Source organism: Delphinus delphis, chromosome 5 (genome assembly GCF_949987515.2).
Source record: "Delphinus delphis chromosome 5, mDelDel1.2, whole genome shotgun sequence".
In the NCBI taxonomy this organism is placed as follows: domain Eukaryota; kingdom Metazoa; phylum Chordata; class Mammalia; order Artiodactyla; family Delphinidae; genus Delphinus; species Delphinus delphis.
The window spans coordinates 38,359,501-38,383,630 of record NC_082687.1 but is presented as its reverse complement, the minus strand read 5'-3'; the positions used below and the strand labels follow the sequence as shown (position 1 = coordinate 38,383,630).

The 24,130-nt window shown below is 43.2% G+C and overlaps 1 protein-coding gene across 6 annotated transcripts in view; it reads right to left on the bottom strand.

Moving 5' to 3' along the window:
- Positions 1 to 3,140: 3,140 nt before the first annotated feature.
- Positions 3,141 to 24,130, bottom strand: part of WDFY3 (WD repeat and FYVE domain containing 3) — a 261,777-nt gene continuing 240,787 nt past the window's right edge. For 5 of the 6 annotated variants that reach the window (XM_060012227.2, XM_060012222.2, XM_060012224.2 and 2 more), the window contains 11 exons: positions 23,801 to 24,013; positions 21,026 to 21,173; positions 19,159 to 19,313; positions 18,074 to 18,232; positions 15,604 to 15,783; positions 12,639 to 12,821; positions 11,382 to 11,478; positions 8,792 to 9,115; positions 8,064 to 8,175; positions 7,416 to 7,613; positions 3,141 to 3,711 (listed from right to left, as the gene is read on the bottom strand). In XM_060012227.2, coding sequence (XP_059868210.1) covers positions 3,588 to 3,711; positions 7,416 to 7,613; positions 8,064 to 8,175; positions 8,792 to 9,115; positions 11,382 to 11,478; positions 12,639 to 12,821; positions 15,604 to 15,783; positions 18,074 to 18,232; positions 19,159 to 19,313; positions 21,026 to 21,173; positions 23,801 to 24,013 — 1,893 coding nt within the window. In that variant the 3' untranslated portion in view covers positions 3,141 to 3,587. Of the gene's footprint in view, positions 3,712 to 7,415; positions 7,614 to 8,063; positions 8,176 to 8,791; positions 9,116 to 11,381; positions 11,479 to 12,638; positions 12,822 to 13,007; positions 13,338 to 15,603; positions 15,784 to 18,073; positions 18,233 to 19,158; positions 19,314 to 21,025; positions 21,174 to 23,800; positions 24,014 to 24,130 lie in introns of those variants that run through there. The other variant, XM_060012228.2, reaches the window with a different exon arrangement.

Sequence of the window (24,130 nt, the reverse complement as noted above, 5' to 3'; positions counted from 1 at the left end):
GAAGCCACTTGCCTCTCCCTGCGGCTGTGCACACAGCCCCAGGAGTCCAGCACAACTGGGAAGCTCAGGATGCAGAAAGCCTGGTTTTTAAAGATGGATCGCACTAGAACTGGAACCAGACCCTAGCAGCCAACAACTCTGCAAGCAGAGACTTTAAGCAGGCACTTCTGAAAGATATATTCACAACTAGAAAAGAACTACACAAAGTTTTATTAGACCTCAGTTTTGTTTTGTTTGTTTTTCCTCCCCTGAAGAGCTGGCTTAAAAACTTTCCTTTTTCTTTTCTTTTTTTTTGGGAGGGGGGTGAGAAGGGGTGGTGGTAGATAGTAGGTATTTATTTGAAATGAAAAAAAAAAGTATCTGGACTATTGCATTTAATCATGTATTGTAATTGTGTTACTCTACCTTTTTGCATCAGAGACAGATATACAATGAACATTCAGTTATCACAGATTGCACACTAGATAGTAATTCTTCAGGCCTTTTACATAACCACCAAAGAACAGATATTGGATTCTGCAATATAGTACAAAAGTCCACAATCAATCCAGTCTTAGCCAGTATCTTCAATTTACTTCTGTTGCTGTACAAATAATTGGCCATTACTAGGGCTTACAAGTTAATAACAGGACAAAAAAATATACATTGCACTGACACAAAAAGTCAGCTGTGTTAATAGTCATGCAACAAGTAACCAAACTTGCTGAAATTAAAAATACTTTCTAAAAACAGTTTTAATGGCATAAATATTTTATACACAGTTCATTTACCAAAACAAAATGTATTTAAATGATACAAAGGAAAAATAAGTTTCTACCAACTTTATACATAAGAAAGTGCAAAATAACTTATCTAGAGTGTTTTGCTATCATTCAGATGGATGGCTGCTAGGGGCAGCTATTCTTCTCTTCAAAAGCATGACATTACAGTTGCACAATACACAAGAATGTTAGAGGACATGGATGGATGGATGGATGGACAAACTACAAAGATCAGGCAGAAGCCCTGTGAGGTACTCTCAGAGAAAGAATATGGACCACACAAAGGTGGATGTACATGCTGAGAATATATGTTGGTAAACAAATTTACATGGAACAAAGAAGGACATTCAGAGGAACGATTAGTTTACGTGAGTGTACTTGTATGTGTGAGTGATTAGTGATTTCTACATTAAAAGCAAAAAGGAAAGAAACCCACTGAACAAAACAGTTGCCCACAGCACCAGCTGCCAGAGGAAATACTATCATGAGGGTTTTGGTTTCCACCTTCTAGTTATGGAAGTTGTGTTGGAAAGTTTAAAAGTGTTCATCCCATATAACTTCATATCACATAGAGGAATAACCTTTAAATAGCTACATACAGACATTCATATATTCAAGTCTTTAAAGAACATCTCTGCCATTGGGTTTGGGGTAAACATGGTTTGTGGACACAAGGAGGACGCCTCTTTTAAAAAGTGTAGAATAACACTGCTACAACTCATCTCTAGGGCCGGACAGGGGCAAAGCCCATGATTATGTGAGAGCACAAGTCCTGCAACTGTTGAACATCCAGCATTATTTATTAGAATTGAAGAAAGAAGGTGAGGGGGGAAGAGGAAGGTGGGGAGGAGTGAGACACAGAAAGGAAAACAGAACACAACTTTTCTTCAAGTTAAAGTATTAATGCCAATAATCCTTTTATTAACAAGTATATTTGAACTTTTAGAAATGGAAGTGTTTTAATCAATTTTGATATGTAATCATAAATAGACTGTAGGCTCAAACCTAGGTAAATAAAGGTTTAAATTTAGTAAGCATAAGGCACTAAAGCAGCCTTTATATTTTCTCTTGGAGACCTAGTTATCAGGAAGAACAAATTTGTTCTTAAGCTGGTTTCAGCCCATTAGGTACAAGATTACTATTGTACCAATGCCTATTTTTGAATGCATGTGCATATATGTGCATTTTAGTGCATAAGTGTGCCTGTCACCAGGGCCTAAAGATGAAAAATCGGGAAAGCCAAAGCCGCTGTCCTTCATATGATAACTCCATGAGGTGTGAAGGCCTCTCCTTCCTTTCTTGGGCCATAAATGCTTCTACATTTTCCAAATCACAGGGCTTTTAGAATTGTTCGTAATATTATCACTAAATATCTGAAAATGTTAAAATCTAGATTAATTGTTTCATTTGTTTTATATATATATATTTATATATGTACATAACACACATTTAAAAAAATCCCACCACCAAAGCTTTTTTTCTGTAAACTAATCTCTTAGCCCCCACCAGCTTTAGTCTCCCTGGATTTGTGTGTTCTGTATCCAACTAGAACAAATTAAATAACTAAATATTAAAATACTGTAATTATATTCATAGCAAAAACAAAAAAATAGACATTGATACAGTATAAATCTCACTGTTTTCAGGTAGATGGCATTAAATGGTAAAGGTTAATTATAAGCAGTTCTGACATGATTCAGTTTTACAACAAGGTTTATATGTTAATTCTGTACACTTCTTTTTTTAACCCTTTTTTGAAAATAAGCTATAGTAGAACATTAGTGTCACCAAAGACACATACCTCTTATGTTCTATGCAGGAGAAGTTAAAGTGGGTTACATGCAAATATGTTTCCATTAGCTGAGGCAGGGCTGTTTCCTGCACTGCGTCGATTGCCTGACCACCGCTATGTAGTGCTAAGAGGGGACGCTATGACCAAAGGGCAGTCCAAAGAGAAGTTTACAAGGGGCCTTATGACATTAGAACAACACTGAGGTGGTGCGTAGCCACGTGTGAGATGTAGCCACGTATGACATGCCCAAAGATTTCCAGGGTATCTCATGACCAGACTCTTATTCTCCCACACTGTTTCCTAAAGAAGGTCCACATGACACTGTTTTGGTTACTAGCTTAGGTTAAGTGGAGATACTGCGGGCAACTTGAAAGAAATGACATCAGGCACATGGGCTGGGTTTGAAAGGGGGGGGGGGCGGAAAGACCACAGATAACGTCTCTGAGGATTAAAAAATAAAACATATTTATAATTAATTGGTAAGCAATGTCAGACAAACCATACGTATTTCATTGAGTTAGTGGTTTAGTTTGAAGTCTCATGTTACAGGCAGTTAAGTCCTTATTTAGAAAAAAGGCCTTTGTACCTATTTACAATATACACAGTTACTTGCAAAGAAGTCAGATTTACAACTATTTTCTAAAAGCCTTTTTTTTTTTTTTTTTTTTATAGTCGTTGGTTTTTCCAAATAAGGATGAGGAGCTCTACAAAAATGAGACGCAAGAAAAGGGCAGTTAATACATGAGGATTTTCTCTTGGAGACAGCTATTGTTAAGGGAGAATCGGATATTGAAATGTTGCTCCTAGGAACCACCTTGTATTCTTCTTGTGCTGTTCACCTGAATAGTGTCTGCCCCATGACTGTACTCTACACCCGTTTATTCAATGTTCCCTTTGAATCCCACACTTCAAACACGTGGTATGAAGAGATGTGTAAACGGAGACTGTTTTGATGCCTTCCGAGCTGCGAGTTGTGACAGGGGAATAGGGAAGGGGGTCTACAGACCGTGGTCTCCAATCGGCTTGTTGAATCTTCAGCAATTTCGAGGCCCATCTTCTGAACCTCTCTCATGCTGTAAATTGTAATAACAGTTCTGACAAACACGTACCGGGGATGAGATTTTCAAGCGTTTGATTTCTGACTGAAATCGGCTGCACCTAAAGGAAAGGCAAAATGAGGTAGTTATGGGTCTTCTCCATGTTTGATCACTGGGCTCAGAAACACGAATTTAAAATCTGAATGGACAGCTTGCGGTATAACACCCAAGACTGTACGGGGCCAGAAGAATGCCCAGAGCCATACTGGTTTGGGTCATGTGGTTTGACCAAGGACCAAAATGAGTGCTGTATTATTTGTGTCATTCTATGAAAAAAAGTAACATTAAACCAAGGCAAGCCATTTATTTGACTGCAGAGAATTTAAAAAAAAAAAAAAAAGATTTTTCTACAGGATGAAGCCAAGGAAGTGAACATCTATGAGGCTACTCTTCCTGTGCAGGATGGAAATGCATTCTTCCTCATGCCCTATAAACTTGGGCAGTATGCCAATGTCTTTACTTGGAGCCTTTTTTCTCTTGGCAAGAGAGGACTTACCACCCATTTCAAAAGACACTTTGGTCACTATCAACTTCCTTTGGGCTTTTAAACACTTTGGTTCACTCCTCAGTCATTTCTTAAACAGGTAGTTTGGCTTTTCTGTCTGGCCCAAATTTTCTCATTTTCTGTTTATCTTGACAGAATTCCCTGAAGTGGACTATACTTAGCGATGTCAGAGTCCTTCATAGAAAGCACTCCTATTCCCAGCCTAAGGTAGGGTATGACCTTGGGTGTGGCACTTCATCACTTTGACCTTGGCTCTTCATAAGACTGAAACAGTTTTATTTCTTCCATTAGACCAGTAAAAGTAGCCAGAGAATACATGAAGTGCAAGCAGCCTAGGGGGTTTAAGGAACTGGACTTTGAGGAGACCCTCAAGAATGAAGGCTGGCAAGCTCCCTCAGCAACAGAAGGGCACAAAGATCACGGTAGAGCTACGCCCTCCTGGACAGCATTCCTTCTGTGCCTGCTCTGTCATAATCAATCACTTGTTTGGTTTGTTTTTCAAATAAAGCCTCCCTCCCACATTTGAGAGCAATAGCTAATTTAAAGAATTACCTACATTTAAACAGTACTTTACAAATTAAACTCTATAAAGAACAGATGTGTGCCAGCATGCAAATGGAGGTGCTATCAGAAATTATTAGATTGGGGACTTCCCTGGTGGCACAGTGGTTAAGACTCTGTGCTCCCGAAGCAGGGGGCCCTGGTTCAATCCCTGGTCAGGGAACTAGATCCCATATGCATGCTGCAACTAGGAGCTTGCATGCCACAACTAAGGAGGTGGTGAGCTGCAACTAAGGAGCCCACGTGCTGCAACTAAGGAGCCTGCCTGCCACAATTAAGACCCAGTGCAATCAAATAACTAACTAAATAAACATTAAAAAAAAAAAGAAATTATCAGATCACTAGGCTTTACAGAGTGGGTGTCTCAAAGCACAGGACCGCAAGACAGAATCCTCTGCCAGCCTCATAGAAATTCCTATAAGAAACGGCTGGCAGCAACATTCTGCTGCTTCATCTTGAATAAGACTTCCCAGGAGAAAAGGAAGACATTAGTCTGAAAAAAATTAATAATTATAATAACACTTCTTACTGAACACCTATATCACCAGACTTTGCACCTGGTGCTTTACAAAACTCATACACGATTTCATTTAATTCTCTCAACACCTCTATTGGGCAGGTGTAATTATCCACATTTTACAGATGAAGAAACTGAAGCTCAGAGAGGTTAGTAACGTGCCTGAGATGGCACAATGGACAGCAGCCCAGGGAGCATTTGTCAGTGTAAACCCAAGGCCACCCCCTTTCCAATAAGCCAATGCCCCTCAATAACTAACTCAGAAGCAATGATATAATTTGCGTTTTCTGTGAAAGCATCTCTCTAGTAAGGCAATATAAGCATTAGAGGGTACTGCCCATGGGATCTTTTCTGTTGTCTGCCATGGAAAGGACTGTACATGCATATGTGGGACCCCAGGGTATAACAGAGAAGGTATCCAAATCAATGGTGATGGGACAGCTGACTCTTCATACTGGGGAAATATAAGTGATCCCCACCCCATGTCATACTCTCAAATAAATTCCAAATGGATTTGGACCTAAAGACCTCAACATGAAAAACAAAACTTTGAGGACTTCCCTGGTGGCGCAGTGGTTAAGGATCTGCCTGCCAATGCGGGGGACATGGGTTCGAGCCCTGGTCCGGGAAGATCCCACATGCTGTAGGGCAACTAAGCCAGTGTGCGCCACAACTACTGAGCCTGTGCTCTAGCGCCCGAGAGCCACAACTACTGAGCAGCCCGAGTGCCACAACTACTGAACCCTGCGTGCCTCGAGCCGGTGCTCTGCAACAAAAGAAGCCACCGCAATTAGAAGCCCGCGAACCGCAACAAAGAGTAGCCCCAGCTTGCCACAACTACAGAAAGCCCGTGCATAGCAACGAAGACCCAATGCAGCCAAGAATAAATTAAAAAAATAATAATAAAAAAATAAAAATAAATACCAGGTGCTTTGCACATATTAGCCAAAAAAAAAGAAAAAAGAAAAACAAAACTTTGAAACTTTTAAAAGAAAATAAATAAGGCTATCTTTATGACCACAGGACAGGGAAAGATTTTTTAAGACCAAAAAACAGCAAAAGTCATAAAAAGCAATACATGCTACTACATCAAAATTAAAAACTTGTGTGACAGAAAAAACATACATAAAGTTAAAACACAAGCCACAGACTGGCAGAAGGTATCTGCAAGACATGTGAAAGACAAAGGATTAGAGCCCAGAATACATAAAACAACTCCTCAAGTAGGGGGAAAAAAATCGAAGAGCAAACGCAAAAGGAAACTGGGCCAAGTTACCCAAGAGGAAACTCAAACTGGCAATAAGCATATGAAAAGATGTTCAACCTCAGAAGCACTGCAAGTTAAAACAACAAAGCACTACTGGCTATCAGATTGGCAAAAGTGGAAAAGTTTGGCAATACCAGGTGTGAATAAGAACAGGGAGAATTTGCATATCCTGCTGGCGGTGGAGTAAACTAGCACTACTGTTCTGGAGAGTATTTTGAATACCTAGTTAAGCTCACGAGTATGTCTACCATCTTCAAGTCCGTTCTGTGGTATCTCCTCTAGGGAAACTCTAGCTTGTGTATTAAGAGGGCATTTATACGGGTGTGCATTGCAGCATTGTTTGTAGTACTGATAAAATGAAAGAAAATCCTTTAACAGTCCATCAAAAGGGAAGGAGATAAATACTGATATATTCATACAAAAAAATATGACAGCAGTTAAGATGAAATTATTAGAATAATAGTTATTTATGTGAATGAATTTCAAAAACAATGTTGAGTAAAAAAAGAAATAAGTTACGGAGGGGTACAGACAGTATGCTACATTTATGTAAAACTGAAAACACAATAAACAATAATATAGTGTTATCTATGAACACAACGTATGCACTCAAAGTAAAAACACATGGAGAAGAGGGTGTGATAGGTGAGGGTGAAGAGAGGACCTAAAATGAATCTGTACTGTTTTATATGCAAATGTGATCAAATGTTAGCACCTTCCCAGCCTGAGTCACGGGTGGCCATGTGTTTGTGATGATTACCTCTGTATTTTCCAATGTGACAAATATTTCACAATGGCAGTAAAAAAGAACAAGGAGGAAGTGAAGGCTGGTTTAGACAGACACAGCGTATGGGCATAACGCACATCCTCAGAGCTTAACCCACAGACACTCAGGAAGCTTGTATCTCATCTTACTTCTGGCAGAAGAGCTGACCGCAGTTCCTGCAATGGTGCCGTCTTTCCGTGAGAGAAAACCGCACGGAGCAGCCCGAACAGCTGTCCCCTCCTTCGTCCTTCACCCAGTGGTCAGCGGCGGAACGGCCCGGCTGGTCACTCACAGACCAGCTGAAAACCCGGCCTCGACTATCGCCCACGAGGATCCTACTGTGGTCCCTGCAGGAGACACGACGCAGAGTCACCGCATGAAAGGCCCCTGCCCCCGGCCCCGCCATGCGGCCGGAGAGCTTCCGGTGACGCCAGTTCCCAGGGGGCGTGTGCGCTGGGGAGGGGGTCGTGCGTGCAAAGGGACAAAAATGGGACTGAGCCCGAATGTGCGCTTCCGTTTCAGCTCCCCTGGAATCGAACCGTGCCGTACCTTTGAAGAACACAGAAGGTGAAGTTTTCGTTTTTGTTTTATTTTTTTTTGAAGGCAAAGCTTTTTGGTTTTTGACATTCGGAAGTGAAATCCACACACCGGCAGGTTTCTTCTTCTGATTCGTCTGTTGGAGCCACACATGATGATGCAGATGAAACCTGTGCTCCCAGAGACTGCCTGAGTGTGTGCGCCCAGGCTGAGCAAATGGCCCCGTGGGGAAGAGTGGCCAGAAGAACTTGGACACTTACTTGGAGACGCCCAGGGCAGTGATCTCGGCCGGGTGTGCGTTGTCCTTCCGGTCAAAGGCCGTGTGCATAGTCAGCTTACTCCTGAACACCAGCTGCCGTTCCCACCGGTACCCTGGGGTGGAAAAGTGCGACGTGTGACTGACAAAGTGAGGGGAGCCAGCGTTTGTTAGGTGCACCCTAACCTGCTGCCCTCAAACGTCAGGGTGCTGCAACACACAGCTCCGGCAGCCTCTCTGTTCTTGGCAGCTGCTGCCTCAGTTAGAGGCACAGAAGTCTGGCTTGACACTGACCATGGACCAGTTCAGGCCTTCACAAAGACACACATGGAGAAGGGGAAATCCTCAGTGCAAGAAGACACAATTTCTCCGGTTGAGGACCCTGCCCCAACTCTATCATAGGCAAAGTTACCCGTGAATACAATTTTATCTATTTATCTATAATCAACAGCTTGCCCATTTTCAAAGGCTTTCATAATCTGTGAATGAACTAAGTTTTGGTCTGAGGTGTTATTCTTTAAAAAAATGCCCAACGTATTGCAAACACCATGGTAGGAGAGAATGCCCAAGGGCCTTTAAGTCTGCCTTACACAAGAAGAAACTTGAGGCCCTCTTTGTGGGGGGTCTTTGTCACAGGAATGGGGCAAGGGAGAGCTACAGCTCACTGCCTCTGTCCACCAACCCTCGCGCCACCCACAAGAGGTGAGAAACAGACACCAGGCTTCAAGTTACCGGGCTTCAATCTGCTGAAATTCCGCGCTTCAGCGGGATTGGGGTGGGGGTGATTAAGGGGAGCCTGCAGGTGAGGTCTGGTCTGGCCCTCTGAATAGTTCACAAATACGAAGCCGTCTTTCTCATCGAGGCTGAGCTGGTCGGACCAGCGCCTGGAGTCATCGGAGCCACTGTCATTACACCAGGTGGCTGTGGCTCGGCAGGAGGCCGCCCGGGGCCTGTGGCTGGTGCTGCTGGGCTGGCTGGGAGTGTCCCCGGGGTCCTGGATGACGCTCTGCTCATCTGCTTCGGAGTCGCTGCTGTCCTCTTCCTGGGCTTCTGGCCCTGGGTATTGCGGTGGGAGAATTAGAGAACACACACACATTAGAGTTAGACCCAGTGTTGTCCCGTTGGTATTTTTCCTCTACTAGTTAAGACACAAGAGACATACTATTTTAAGCTCAATATTACAGTAAGAGAAAATAAATTGCCAGAATTTCCAGCTAGGTACAGATATCAAAACGGTAGAATTCCGGAGTTCACAGAATGCTTCTGGCCAAAATCCTTAGCTTGGCATTCATTCTTTCACAATCTGGCCCAAACCTGCCTTTGTGGATTCTCACTACCTGCCTCACATTTCTACCACAGTTCAGCTGGATGGTGCCAACTCTGCTCTCCACGCAGCCTGGCTGCTCCTCTGTAGAGCTAATTTTGCACACTCAGGTTGGCCCTACCTAGACTCACCTTCCCAATCTCTGTGTGTTCCGATGTTACCTATCTTTGAAAGCACAGCTTAAATACTTCTTTCTCTAAAATCTTACCTGGTTCCTGCAACAGAAAGTAACTCTCTCTTCTGGACTCCTTTAACAGCTGTATGGCTCTCACATATTTAAAATTTTCACCCCAAACTATTACTTTCCGTCATTCTTTCTACAACACAGTGGTCAGTTGGAGAGAAGGGGTCCCAAGCACAGTGCCTTCCATACAGCAGTCAATATAAATGACAACATAGATGAACGAACTGTGGATGTAAGCTTTAATTTAGAGTTTTGTTCTTCCTCCTCTTTCCATTGTTACTGTGCATTTCTTCATCTCAATTCCCTTGCAGTAAAGTCTACTGCAGGGAAAATTTATGGGAAATAAATATATGTAACTGGAAAAAAGGAGAGCAAGAACAAGTGAGCAAGCACCAGCCCACTACAAGTATTTTTTAGCAAGACAAATACTTAATTTGGCTTATGATCATGAAAGTCTTCAAACAGCAGTCTTTGAAGCAGCTTTGATTTCCAGAGAACCATTAGCTTATCTTCCCTTTCACCCAGGCCACTGTCCTCAAGTCCCACCACTTCGACACCGTCCCAAGTCATTCCTTCCTGTGGGCTGCTCTCCCCTCTGCCGCTTCTGCCAAAATTCGTCCACAGTGTGAAACATAAGGAAGACGAAGACATACAAATGTCTCTCCTCCCCAAATCCAACCCCTTCTTCTATCTCTCTTATTCATCTTTCGCTGTTATCTACTTAACACGCTTTGTTAAAAGGAAGGGAAGGGACCCACTTCTCACTGGACCACACAATCCAATGTCTGACACACAATAGCTATTAACCCCCAAATACTAACTGAATTGAACTGAATTTTTAGGTCCCCAAATGCCCAGATGACTTTCTCAGTGGAGCTACATTTGACTATGGAAATTTACATGCATTAAAGTAATACAAGCTTTAAAATGTTCTGTCCACCGGTTCTGGCAAAGAAAGTAAAGACTACTTTCAGCTTACGAGGGCAGGGGATTTGTGTCTCTCTGATAATGAGCCTTTTTCCTTAACAACTCCCTCACATCGTCAAATTCACGCTGAATTCCCAGTGTACAAAAATTAACCATGGAGAGACGATTTAGAGGTTGAACTTAAAAAAAAAAACCCTGTTCCTTTCTATGAAGTGTCTTACACCAACTGTTCTAAATTGATGAGGGGTAACTTCTCTGGAATTCAGTAACCCAAAGCACATCTTAGCCTGATTCTCTGGCATTGTTTCCAAACATTCTGCATAAATATAATCTATCTTTATATTTCACGGGAAAATTTTAAAGTGCTTCACAAATAACAGATAGCAGAATACAGATCACCAAGCTTCTGTTTGATGAATGTTCTTCTTGAGCAGGTCCAGGGCGTGGACCCTGGTCTGCCTCTGTGAATAGTTTATAAACACGATACTGCCCTGTCACTCATAGGGAGCTGTTCAAGTGAAGGGTGAGACAGATGTGGGACTGAGGTGTGGCCCTCTGACTCATCCAACACTGTGCCCTCTGGATCTGCTTTGTATTTTTCAGAACTGAAAGCCCAAGCCTCTGGTATTCCAGGAAGCTTGTAACTGTATTTATTATGGGATGTGGAAGCCGACCACAAAGACACTACCACAAGGGTTGCTGCCTGGTGAACCACACAGAACTTTGCATGCCTGCTCAGCTGGCTTACTAGGCAGTGATCCTGCTTCTGACAGCAACGCCCAGCCTCAGGCTCTTGCTTATCTTGGTTGATGTAAGTTTACGCATAATGACTTAAAAAAAAAGAAACATGAAAACTATTGAAAAACTTTTTAGAAAGTATTAAATACCTATTTGTGCTTCTGGACAGTCTTCCTGCATTTCTAGGACTTCAACAGTCTCAGGAGCTGGTGTTTCAGGAACTTGCAAAAATTCCATTCTCCAAAACTGAATTTAAGTAAGTATGGAAATGAAAAACAGTTGAACTGATTACAGAAACAATTTACCAGTTACTGGATGAAGATTGGTTCGCAGGGTTAAACAGATAACTTAATTCCTATTATTGTGTATAGTTAATTTCCCTGTATCTTGAAAAATGTGGCAGGGACTGCTTACAAATAAACAGTTCTCCCCAAACCGTGTTCCATGAGATATGAGTGGGTGTTTCATGGTCGACAGAAAAGGACTGGAGTCAAAGAGATTTCAAAAACATAGTTCAACTAAGTACACGTCTTTGGTTCTGACAAAGAACCTTGCATATACTAACATATACTCTAGATCTCCAAGAAGGCATACAGGAAGCAGGATCCCCAGACATATTTGGCTACGGAGCTCTTCACGATGCCCCACAGATGGGGTAATGTGGAATGCTGCTCTGCAGACTTTAGGGTGTGCCTGCTGTCTGAGGTGCAGGGTGTGGCGTGGGATTGGCCGATGGCCTCATCGTTGCTCAGCATGTGACTGTGATTACAAGGGCAGCAGCCAGCTGCTCTCTGCTTTTATAGAGTGCAATTAATGAAGAAAGACACAAAGAAAAATCTCCCGAGAGAAAAACCCAAATATTAGAACAGGCTACAAAGGTAAATACTCTGTGGATTTCATTTTCGGTAGAGGCCCAAGGCATGAAAACTAAGAAAAGGATAAAGTATCTAGGATTCAGGTGAAATCATACAGGATCCTAGACAGGGAATGAATGGATGACCTGAGGCCCCTGGAAGCATTTTCTAGCTCAGTGATTCTCTGTAGAGGAGACACAGTCCCCGTTTTCCCTAAGAAGCCGTTTGACAAGCTAAAAAGCCAATACTTATGCAAGTGACATTTTTAGCAATCCCGAGGTGACATGGAAATCGTGTTTAAGTGATCTGCTTGTGTCAAGCTGTCAAGTGGTTAGCGGCACTAATAGATCTACTTAATGGGAAGAAAAGAAGCTGAGTCACTGATGTTCTCTGCGTCTGATAACCCAATGGACAATGTTTCTTTCCATCTGAGTGAGAGTTTGCTGAGCAATACGACAACCTCCAGGTGTCCTTCAACTGTGGACAGCTTCAGAAGTTTCAGGTGAACCACGGCAGCAAATACTCTAATGCGTTTCCTCACGGCCGACTTACCCGGACCACACCGTCTGAGTGTCCTGTGACTATGACATTCTGTGTGTCCCACTCGTTCATCTCCGACACGCAGCAGCAGATGATCTGCTGGCTCCTGCCTGTGAATGTGTTCACACTCACGACAGGGTTCCCATTGATGCTCCACACATGGATGTACGTGCCAGCGCAGGACACAATGTCCCCCTGAGAAGGTGAAGAGAAACTTCACTCACTCCAGATTACATTCTAATTTCAGAAGCAAACTGAATCCTTGGCTTTGCTCTTTGGAACCCTCTCAGTCCTCTGACTAGTGACTGAGGAATTTCTGAGGTAGACAGGAATCCAGTGCTTGCTGACTTAAAAAACAGAGGCCTCTTTAAGAATCTAAGGTTGCATGGAGGCTGCGGCTGAGGTGATCTCGCGTGGAGATGGGGCAGGAGCCCTTCCACGCTCCCAGCCTATGCCCCGACGCAGTGCTGAGCCCCGCTTCATTCCAAGTCAAAGCTACCTGTAATCTGAGGGTTGATGAACTGCTCTTTTTCCTCCCAGTATTTACCAAATCTATTTATACCTTCCACTGAGAGGTAGGAATCCACTTAGTTTTATCAAATGAGCCAAATCACCAAAACCATAGGGTAGAAGAGAAATCTGTCAGTCCATGTACAGCTGTAACTCTCTCCAATAAGTGCAAAGATGAAATCCTGGTAACACCGTAACACCCTATTAAAAAATTTGTTATTCACAATAAGAGTGGGGGAATGAGGAAAAAAAGAAGAAAACTAGTATATAGGTCATTTCTTGGCAAACTGAATAAACCCTAAGAACTCTCTCAGCTGATAGCTCAGGTTTTCATGAGTTCTAAAGATGGGAAAAAAACTAACCTTTTCCTTCAAATTCTACCAGGTTGGGGGGAATACAACCTGGTGAGAATACTATCCACTACTGTTAAAGGAAATAAGACACTTCCTGAAGCATCTACTCTGTGTCAGTTAGTGTGGTGGACCCTTTAGACATCCCAAAACTTATTCACCATCTCATGCGGCCTCCCTTACCCCTGAGACAGCCTGACTGGCCTGATGCTAGGTAGTGACTTCAGAAATGATTCGGTGAGTTTCAGTACATGTAGTAGGCACATGAGAACCTACAGAAATTGGCAGATGGTCATCAAAAGCAGAGGGAAGTTAGACACTGAACAGCAGTGCTAACACAAGAAAGAAGGTAAAGGGGAGGCAGGGGTGGCATGATAAGGCAGCCTGGGGCTTTTCCAAACCACTGTCTGTGCTGGTCTTGCTACTGTTTTCTCCCCCCGCCCCCACCCCACCCCCCTCCTCCCTCTGCCCTTAGTCTACCAAGGTGGCAAGAAGCAAACCAAAACCCAAACAAAAATAATACTTAGCAAAGCACTGCTGTGTCTACCTCTGTATCAGCCCTGAACCACCTCTGACAATGCGTGTCAGCAGCTGAATTTTAATCAATGGCCTCAGTCTCTGCAGGAGACAGGAGAGAGCCACTCCACGGTGCACTATGCAAGACCTTCTGCAATTACTCCAGGGTGCCTCCATTAGAGCAAACCCTGTGCTTATGAGGGCTGAGAGTAAGAAGAAGAATCAAGGGCAGCTGCAATGTAGCTTACGCCCAAAGTGCAGAATGAAGTAAAGTAGGCTTGACAATGGCTGAAAAAACATAAACAGAAATCTTTTCATGAGTTATGAAGAGATTACAAAAGCATCTTAAAAGGGAAAAATCAAACACATCCATAGTGTCCGCAGCAACTACTGCAATCCAATGGGTGTATGCTGGCTCAAATAACAACTAACGATAAATAAAATTGTCAGCATTTGAGTTAAGAACAACCCCAAAACAGAGTGCTTGAAATAGTACAATTAAGCATTTGACTCAGAGCAACACAGCGGGGATCAGAGTGGTTCCGTTGCACTGACATTTCCATAAACCTCTTACGTGCACTCGTAGGACCAACCCAAGGTGCTGTTCTAAAGACATTTTAAGCCTTTCAAATATACCAGAAGCAAATTTGACTCTTTTTCCCCACACGCTCCCACTCATTCCCAACTCTGATTACTCTTATTATTATGAGACATTCCAAGTGCCATTAACTAGAACTCAGTTAACTTCCCTTTTCCTTTGAATGACTACAAGGTATCTGACTAAAAGCATAGTACTTAGCATCTTCTGGTAGAAATTAAAGATGTAGCCTCCCTCAAAAGGAAAGCTGCCTGTGGGTGATGATACGACATGGCTAGAACTACTCTGCGTCATGTAGGATGATCCCAGGCAGGGCTAAGGGGAAGAGTTGGAATGGATATTTAGAGCTAAGAAGTGATGAGGCTGTGGGGGAGCTGGTTGATTTGCAAGACTGATCTGCCTATGTGATCATCTGTCCCTTGGACACAGAGACCTCAGTCTCTCAAAACCTATCATTAGCATCCCCTGTTTACCAATACGACTTGCAATGACTATCCTCCCCTCCCTGCTCAGTCTGCATGGGGGGTTTCTACACCAGTGCATTTATTTTCTTCTGATTCACTGTATTTGAAAAAAGATAATTTCTTTGATAACTTTGGAATCTGTTTAGAAAACAGTTTTACAAGAATTTTTCTCGTTTGGGTACCCAAATGTTACTCTTTTCACTTTATATAATAATTACTTTGAGTATACTTCATAAAACTTCAACAATTTTGACAAATCCCACAAATTCCTCACCTTAAAAAAAAGCGTATTCTAGAATGTTTAATTTTGTAATAAATCTTGCTCTTTAAAGTATGTTGCAGTGACTGGATTTGAAGACAAAATTGCTCTCTGGGGTACAAACTTTAATATCCATTCGCTTTTGCAAACAACATCTAAAACAAGTGGCTTTTATAAAATGCATGCCTATCAACTTAGAAAACAGAGTCATTTTTTATTTATGTAGGCCAGAGCTATTTGTCTTCCTACATATAAACCAAGTGGCCAATTTACTACTTACTGTTAATTCATTGATACAGAGAGCAGAAACGGGAGCCCGATGGCCTCGGAGCTGGGTTAGGAACGACAGTTTGTTCAGATCCCAAATGATGCAGGTTCGGTCACGGGACCCGCTGACGATGATGTGATAGGCTAATGATGCGGTGGCACAGGTGACAGTATCAGTGTGGCCAAGTAAGGCCTAAAAGGAGAACAGACAAAACCAGGCTGACCACAGTGGCAGTGCTCCTCACGGGACTCCAGGAGAGCCGGACGCGCTGGGAGCTGACAGGTGCACGTACTGGGAGGGGGTGCCTTGCATAGCAGTATCTGGAAGGTCTTCATTCTCTTCTTGCCACTGTCCCTGCCTCATCCCACCAGGGGGAAGGGAGAAGTCTGGAGGACTCTGGAGGCTCTAATCTCCATTTTTATATTACTTCTCTCCTGGACTCGGGCCAGTACCTTAGAAGGAAAGGAGAATGGCAACTGCAACCCAGCTGGGGTTTCTTCATACCTTTTACACATGGAGATGTATCGATTATGGCCCCCAAATTCAGAATTTAAACTCAGAATCTATTCTTTTGTGCCATCAACTCCTCTAAGTCCATTCTAAGGAACTACAATTGGATGGATTTTTAAAAATCCTAGTGCATGGGTGTAGTACGTGGTCCCAGAAAGATACAGGAAAATGCAGTCCTGATGTGTCTGCTGAGCGTCTGTTACTGAACTGGAGACACCTGGACATCTCCTGTGCCTGAGAGGGACCCCTTCTTCAAACTAGAATAAAAGCTTCTCTTTTGCTGGAATATGAAGAGAAACAGGATCCAGGGAAATGGCAACGTGGGAAAATAAACATTTTGAAGGAAAAGATTCAGATTACTGTTACGAATTCCTGAGTATTTACTATTTACTTAATGAGCTGGCTTAAAATTTTGGTGATGCAGACACCCTTACTGTATACTTAGCAAACGCCAGAAGGCTGTTTTAAGTAAGAAGTACTTTCTACTGAGGGGTTACAGGCACACTAGCTTTGAAGTCCATTTTCTAAACTGAAAACACTGGAAGCAGGAGCGTTTGGATCAGCAAACTGCACTGTCAGCCTTTTACCTGTTCACGTCGAGACCATGTCTCTTATGGGCTTCCCTTTTTTTTTTTTAAATCTTTTTTGTCTTTTTTTGCGGTACGCGGGCCTCTCACTGTTGTGGCCTCTCCCGCTGCGGAGCACAGGCTCCAGATGCACAGGCCCACGTACCGCAAAAAAAAAAAAAGCTTGGGGCTTCCCTGGTGGCAGAGTGGTTGGGAATCCGCCTGTCAATGCAGGGCACACGGGTTTGGGCCCTGGCCTGGGAAGATCCCACATGCCGCAGAGCTGCTAAGCCCGTGTGCCACAACTACTGAGCCTGCGCTCTAGAGCCCACGTGCCACAACTACTGAGCCCACGTGCCACAACTACTGAGCCCACGTGCCACAACTACTGAGCCCTCTCACCACAACTACTGAGGCCCGCGCACCACAACTACTGAGGCCCACGCACCTAGGGCCCGTGCTACACAACAAGAGAGGCCACCGCAGTGAAAGGCCCACACACCGCAACAAAGAGTAGCCCCCGCTCAATGCAACTAGAGAAAGCCTGAGTGCAGTGGCAAAGACCCAATGCAGCCATACATACATACATACATACGTACATACATACATAAGTAGAAACCTTTATGGTAAATTCACATATCAAATATTAAAAGATGATGGCTTAATTATAAAAGGATTCTTGCTTTGATTAAAAATTTATAATAGTACATAACAAGTGATCAAAAATATTTGTTAATAATATCATCAGTGTTTCTTCTGAATACATTCATGAGTTTGTCAGGTTCTTAAGCATTACGATAAATGAAGAAACAGAAAAACAAAAGAATCAAAGATTGAATGGTCTAGATGAATGAAAATCATCCAAAAGAAGTTGTTATGAATCAATAGCAAATATAACTTGGTTTGCAAAAATTTAACCTACATATAACTTCTGAGAAACATTTATATTACTTAAATATATTAAAAAAAATATCACCTAAAGACAACTTACTTCAGATTTTTAAAAAGGACAGCTTGGATCATTTTCAGAAATAGTATCTTCTGATTTCATTTCCTTTTTAAATTATTTATTTATTTATGCAGTATGCGGGCCTCTCACCATTGTGGCCTCTCCCGTTGTGGAGCACAGGCTCCGGACGCGCAGGCTCAGTGGCCATGGCTCACGGGCCCAGCCTCTCCGCGGCATGCGGGATCCTCCCGGACCGGGGCACGAACCCGCGTCCCCTGCATCAGCAGGCAGACTCAACTACTGCACCACTAGGGAAGCCCCATTTCCTTTTTTTAAGACCCACTTCTAGCAAAAGAACATACAGTGTTTGCTTTTGTCCATTTATGTCTAAATCACCTTGGAATTAACGACAGTTTTCAGTTTCTCTAGAGTGTGGGCAGCTGGGATGGACTGTTACCTGTTTGAGAGTGAGGGTCTTAGCCTTTTCTTTTGAGGCACCCATCTCCCACACACACACGACCGTGCTTGTTCCACCTGTGATGACCAGCTTGGGGTTGGGGCAGATTGCACAGAGAATCTGGGCCCACTCTGACAAACATTCATAAACTGTCACTACCTGTGAAATAGAACAGATGTGAGACACGCATGCCATTAAGCACTACAAACTCCTGGGACAGAACGAGCATACCAAGCAAAGGAGAACCTCTATGTAGGTCCCCGCCAGGCAAATAGCTGCGCATGTGCTGGGCTGGCTTCAGCTTAGCAACACTTTACTGAACCTCTACTCTGAACTCCTCCCTACAGCCTCCCAACTATAGTTGCTGTTAAAAACCATAAGAACTTTGCTCATAATGGGGGTCTCCAGTTTCTCCAGTCTGGGAAAATGACGTTCAGATTGTGTGATGCTCTGTGAGATGCAGGGGGTGATCTGGTGAAAGGATGCGTCTGCTGGAGCCAGGTAGAATGTAAAAGGAAAGCATGAGTGCTGCTGTTCATGACAGCGTGACTAAATAGAACTGTTACTGACTTGCACAGACTATGCCCCTCGTGCGTTCAGGAGAGGACTGTCAAGGGCAAACAGAGGGCACCAAAGGATCACTACATGCTGCCTCTCCAAGAGATGCTTATGGGACTCAAAACAGTAGCTGCTGCTTCTTGGGGGAAGGGGGGCAGGTATTCTGCCAGCCATTTAAGAGTAGTGAAATGATTAGAGGGCCGGATGGTGACTCAAAAGGAAGCTCTTCTGGTTGGCAGAAATATTAAATACCTGGTTGGCTAGGACCTCCTGGAGGAATTCTTTGAGTGGGGGGAAATTGCTAGCCCCTAGTACACAACCTTCCAAGAGAGGCTTTTCTGCAGGAAACATGACTTGTCCACTAGCTCCTTTATCCTGATCTGATGCAGTGAAGCTCTCCTTTCCTCTGGGCTGTGGAGAAACAGCTGAGAAGCCCTTGGCCTGAGCTCTCCCCATCCCCATTTAAGCAGGATATCCAGACCACGGAAGAGCAACATTAAATGAGCGAGCCAAGAAACAATGCAAACCTTGTCTGACTCATAGGTTCCTAGCCTGCAGCTGAGGTCTGCGTAGCCCCATGCAAAAGTTTTGTTCCAGGTTGGTGGGATGAGAACCTTATTCTGTTCTACTGCAAGAATGCCTTTGTCTGTGCAGACGATTTGTCCCACAGGCTCTTTGAGTTCTATAAAAAACAATCAACACATTAGAACAAGGACAGGGAAAACTAACTTCATTATCCCATAGGGGATGGTAAAGGGATCTCAAATATTCATACAAATGAAGCATCTTGACACCTACATTAATAAAAAATGACCTTAGAAGTAAGTAGGGCTTGCGTTTTGAGTCTTCTGCAGACCTGCTGGGCGGACATCGACCCTGACTGGTGTCTCCAGTCTGCCTGTTTCTGGACACTTGCTTGGGTTTGGTTCCCAGCCATCAGGGCCGCCTTCTTGATCTTCAGGACTGCCAGAGTGATGTGGGATGCTCCCCAGAATGCTGTACAGACCGTCAATCAACCTAGGCCTTCAGGACCTCCCAGCCTGAAGCTTCTTGAAGGAAGGCTGTGACGTTCCCCAAGAAGCCCGACTCTGCCAGAGGACTCTGCCGACTGACCACACCAGTGTTCCACAACCATCTCTGGGCAGTGGCTGGAGCTGGCATGGGGCAGAGTCTCTGGAATGAGACAAATGGCAGAGAGCTTGTAGCCAATCCAATTAACCAGACTTTGATGCTCCAAGTTTTGGATTTAAGTGACAACTTCAAGACTCTGTAAACCAGTTTTTCATTCTAAGTGAAACGGAGAAGAACCCTGTGGTCCTTGCCCCCCATGTCCTCTGCCTGCCTTTTGTCTGTGGAAAAACTTTAGCCAAAGAATAAGTTTAATCAGAGAAGTGAGAAAATACAGAAGCAAAGGAAAACAGTCAAAGGAAACCAAATAATAATAGTCTAGTCATTAAGCATAGTCAAGGACCTTTAGTTCCTCCTCAAGGGCTCTAGATAATGTTCTGAGCCGTGTCCTGTGAGCTGTCTTGTAGATACTGAAACCCACACCCAGTGGAAGAAGTTAACTACACGATGACCAGATTGTAGCCATGACGTAAGCTGCCAAAATTCTGAGAACTGGCCCCAAGGAAACGGGAACAAACCAACCTTGGAACTGAACTGATTAACTGTACTTAAAACAATCAAGATGATGCTGGTCAGACCACTGCACAAGCAATTTCAAGATGACTGTCAGAGCTGACTGTGCTATTTCTGCATGTAGTCCCCTCCCTCCATCTACAAAAGCTCTTGCCCACTGGTTGTCAGTGCCGGGGTTGGGGGGTTGCCTTTGGACAGGAGTCCCCCCCGGGTCCCCACAGTTGCTGGCATCCAAAACAAAGTAAACTTCCCTTTCCACCAACCTTGCCTCTTTATTGGCTTTTGAGAGGTGAGCAGCTGGACCCCACTTTCGGTTACACAAGGGAAAAAAAATCTACTTGGAAAAGTAATTTAAGATAACTTAAGATAACATTAGATAAAAGACAGAGGCTTTTAGTTGGCATATTAAAAGCGTAGTCTTCTTACTGCTCTAAATTGGTGGAACGTGTGTAAATGAAGATGACAGAAGTTTTTCTACATGTAGAATATAAAGTTGAACTATAAGGTTTGGTATATTAGAGTTTTTACTATCCTACCAGAGAGGAGAAACTTGTTGGGTTCTTTTTGATGCAAAATCCAATAGGCCCAAAGAAGAAAACAGAAAAGGAAAAAGAGAATCTAACAAGTATTTGGTGATTTACCACTTATTACAAATTATGCTATTGTTGAGAAGCAAATTTATTATTCCTAAACTAGGATTATTAAATATTCCCACAGAATCATGAATCAAAAGCTTATTTCCTGCCATTTTACCTTTTACAGGTGTTAGAGAAGGCCTCAAGTTGTCTAGATGATGAAAAAAGATCTTGTCACTGGTAGATCCTGGTGGGACCAAGATCCCTGCATTGTCTCCGTTGAGTCGACTCCTGACTCGCTTCGGTGGATGAGGTTTTTTAAATAACTGGTATGAGAGATAATGACACATTTTATACCGAAGCTAACATTTATTAAGCCCTTTTATATGCCAAGTATTTTGTTGTTATTTCACTTAAGCTTCACAACAACCATTAGGTATCACATTATCACATTTGACACTGGAGGAAAGAAATTTAAAAAGGCTCAGAAGGTTGCCAGAGACCTCATGCCGCAGTCAGTGGGGACAGGACTCCTACACAAAACCTTGGGTTACCAGCATGCTCTATGCTACACTGAGCTCATAAGAATTTTTCAAAAGGAAATTAATCTCCTCAAATGATAGTAGGTTGACAACTATTTTCCAGTGATGTTTAAAAATTAACCAATTTCTTAGAACGCGATACCATTCTGTGCCACTGAGGGCAGGCAGCCATTCTCTCTAACCGGGTTACTTCTGGCTCCAACATGGGCTTTCTGTATGTGACATCATTTCTGTATCGTTTAGGTGCTACTAATTTGCTGACAGTGTGAGCATTGTTGTCTTCTTTTTACTTTGCAATGTTGTAAAGGAAAAAAAGAAAAGAAGATCTTTGGCATTTCTGTTCAGTATTTCTAAAGAACTGAAAAGTCTTAATATACATTTAAGATAACTGTTCTTAAAATACCATAGATCGGGCTTCCCTGGTGGCGCAGTGGTTGAGAGTCCGCCTGCCGATGCAGGGGACAGGGGTTCGTGCCCCGGTCTGGGAAGATCCCACACGCCGCGGAGCGGCTAGGCCCATGAGCCATGGCTGCTGGGCCTGCGTGCCTGGAGCCTGTGCTCTGCAATGGGAGAGGCCGCAGCAGTGAGAGGCCCGCGTACCGCAAAAAAAAAAAAAAGAAAAAAAAATACCACAGATCATCAAAATAGGCAGACTCTTTTTCGATGGACAACTGATATTTGAAGAAGTTATCTGTAAAACCTTAGATGAAATGAGATTTAAGATGACTACAACACCATCACACTCTGTGAATTTGACATTCTGGATTTCCAGGAGAAGTAACAGAAAAAAATGCTTTGTATAGAGAAAGATACACATTTTAGGCTCCCAAAACTTTAAACATATAACTCCCATTTTATCTACATACAGGGCTTAGGATCAGGGTTCTGCTATTTCTCATAAATGATAATAATGAGATAAGACTCTGAAGTTCTATAAAAAGACTCACATACTTTAAAGCATGTTCATGAAAGAACATTTACCGAAGAACTTTACAAGGACCTGAGGACAGAGCAGGCCAGGCTAGCGTATATAAGGATATATCAATATGGTGATCACAAAGCTTAGCTGTTTCTAGGATGGTTACACTTGGAAGTACTCTCTATTAGTTCCTGTAATGTCCTACAAATATGTTAGTATCCTAACTCTTCTATCTCCCAGACTATTTGTCTCTTAAACTCAAAAGTGGAACAAAAATCCTGCAACAGTGCATGTGTCTAGATTTTTTTGTTCAGAGTATTTGTTTCCCAGAAGGTATGAAACACGGTTCCCGCACTTGTAACCCTCAAAAAATGGCTAAGGTTCTTCTGCTATGATTAGAGTTTATCAACAAACATTTCACTTTAAAAGTAAACATGGTTCCTGCATTGGGGAATCAGATTACACTGTAAGTGGTGCAGTTACAGGGTGTCCCGCTGTCTATCATGGCTTTTCCACGAACAAAGACTTGCCATTGTTCTGTGTTTCCAACTGTCAACCCCGGAAACCTCAAAGTTGGTTAACCTAAGAAAAGGGATTCCAGGATAGATGTCTGAAGCAGGAACAAAGAAGGGTAGCCAGGGCCAAAATGCAGAGGCCAGGGCACTAGGGAAAAGGTGGTGGTCTAAACGGGCGGCAGAGCTAGCCTTCTCCACTGTGCTGCAGTTTCTTCTGGTGCACCCTGCCCTCCTGGTGTGCCTGAGACAATGAGGATGGAGGAAGGGACGAACTCCCTTAACAGAGGTTCGCTCATTGCCCAAGGTGAGAGATCTACAGCATCTGGGTGCTGAGGGGGTCTGGGTCTTCCTCGCCAGGTTCCAGATAGTGGTTGGAGCAGCTGGTGCAGGGCCGGGCCTAGGCGTTACCATGGTGTGCACTCTCACACCCCAGCACCTGTCAGACCTACACCAATAATCAAATCCAAACCGCTCCTATCTGTCTGTTCCCTGAACCACTGTGAGAGCTTCCTGCTCCTCATTTGGCTCCCCTACAGCATGTGCATGTGTAAGATTGTGACCAGAGGGATCTCTAAAGTCTAAATATGACTTTATATGACAATGCTTAAAGTCAGCATTGGTTTTTTACTGGCCGTGGGATGAAACCCCATCTCTGTGTATCCTGTGGCCTCCAAGGCCACATCTGCTTCCCTGACCATGCTCTTCCCGTCTTCCTGCCAGGAATTGTGTGGGTAAGCACTAGCCTGTGAGGAAAACTGCTCTTTGACCAGCAAAGTTTCTGTTTATCTAGACTGTAAAAGGGAGGAGAAAGTAATAATCTAGGGACCTACTGAAACTATTGGGTGATATTTATGGTTCTTAATTAAAAACTCTGTCTAAACTTAATTATTATATGGTCATCTACCATCTATAGAAATATTACAGAGCTTAAAAAAATGTAACAGAAAATATCAGTGATAAGGAAAAAACATCCATACCTGTTTAGGGATCTGACCAAAGTTATTAATGAACCCTATGGTGGCTGTCTCCTTTAGTGGGTCATTTATGTTGTAGATATCCACTTGACCCTCGTAAAAAAGATGATGGAAGACATTTACAGCTTCTACTGCAGCAGGACCTTGCTGTTTATAGCCGAAGATTAAGTCAATCCACTCATGCAGATGGGCACTCACATAGTCACATTCCAAAGCCTGTAATTTCAAAACACAGGTTCAGTCGCTGGCTGGCTTTTATTACTTCCTTAGAAAATAAAACAATTCATCAGTGGTCTATAGGAACCAGAATAACTAAAATTCATACGAACAACA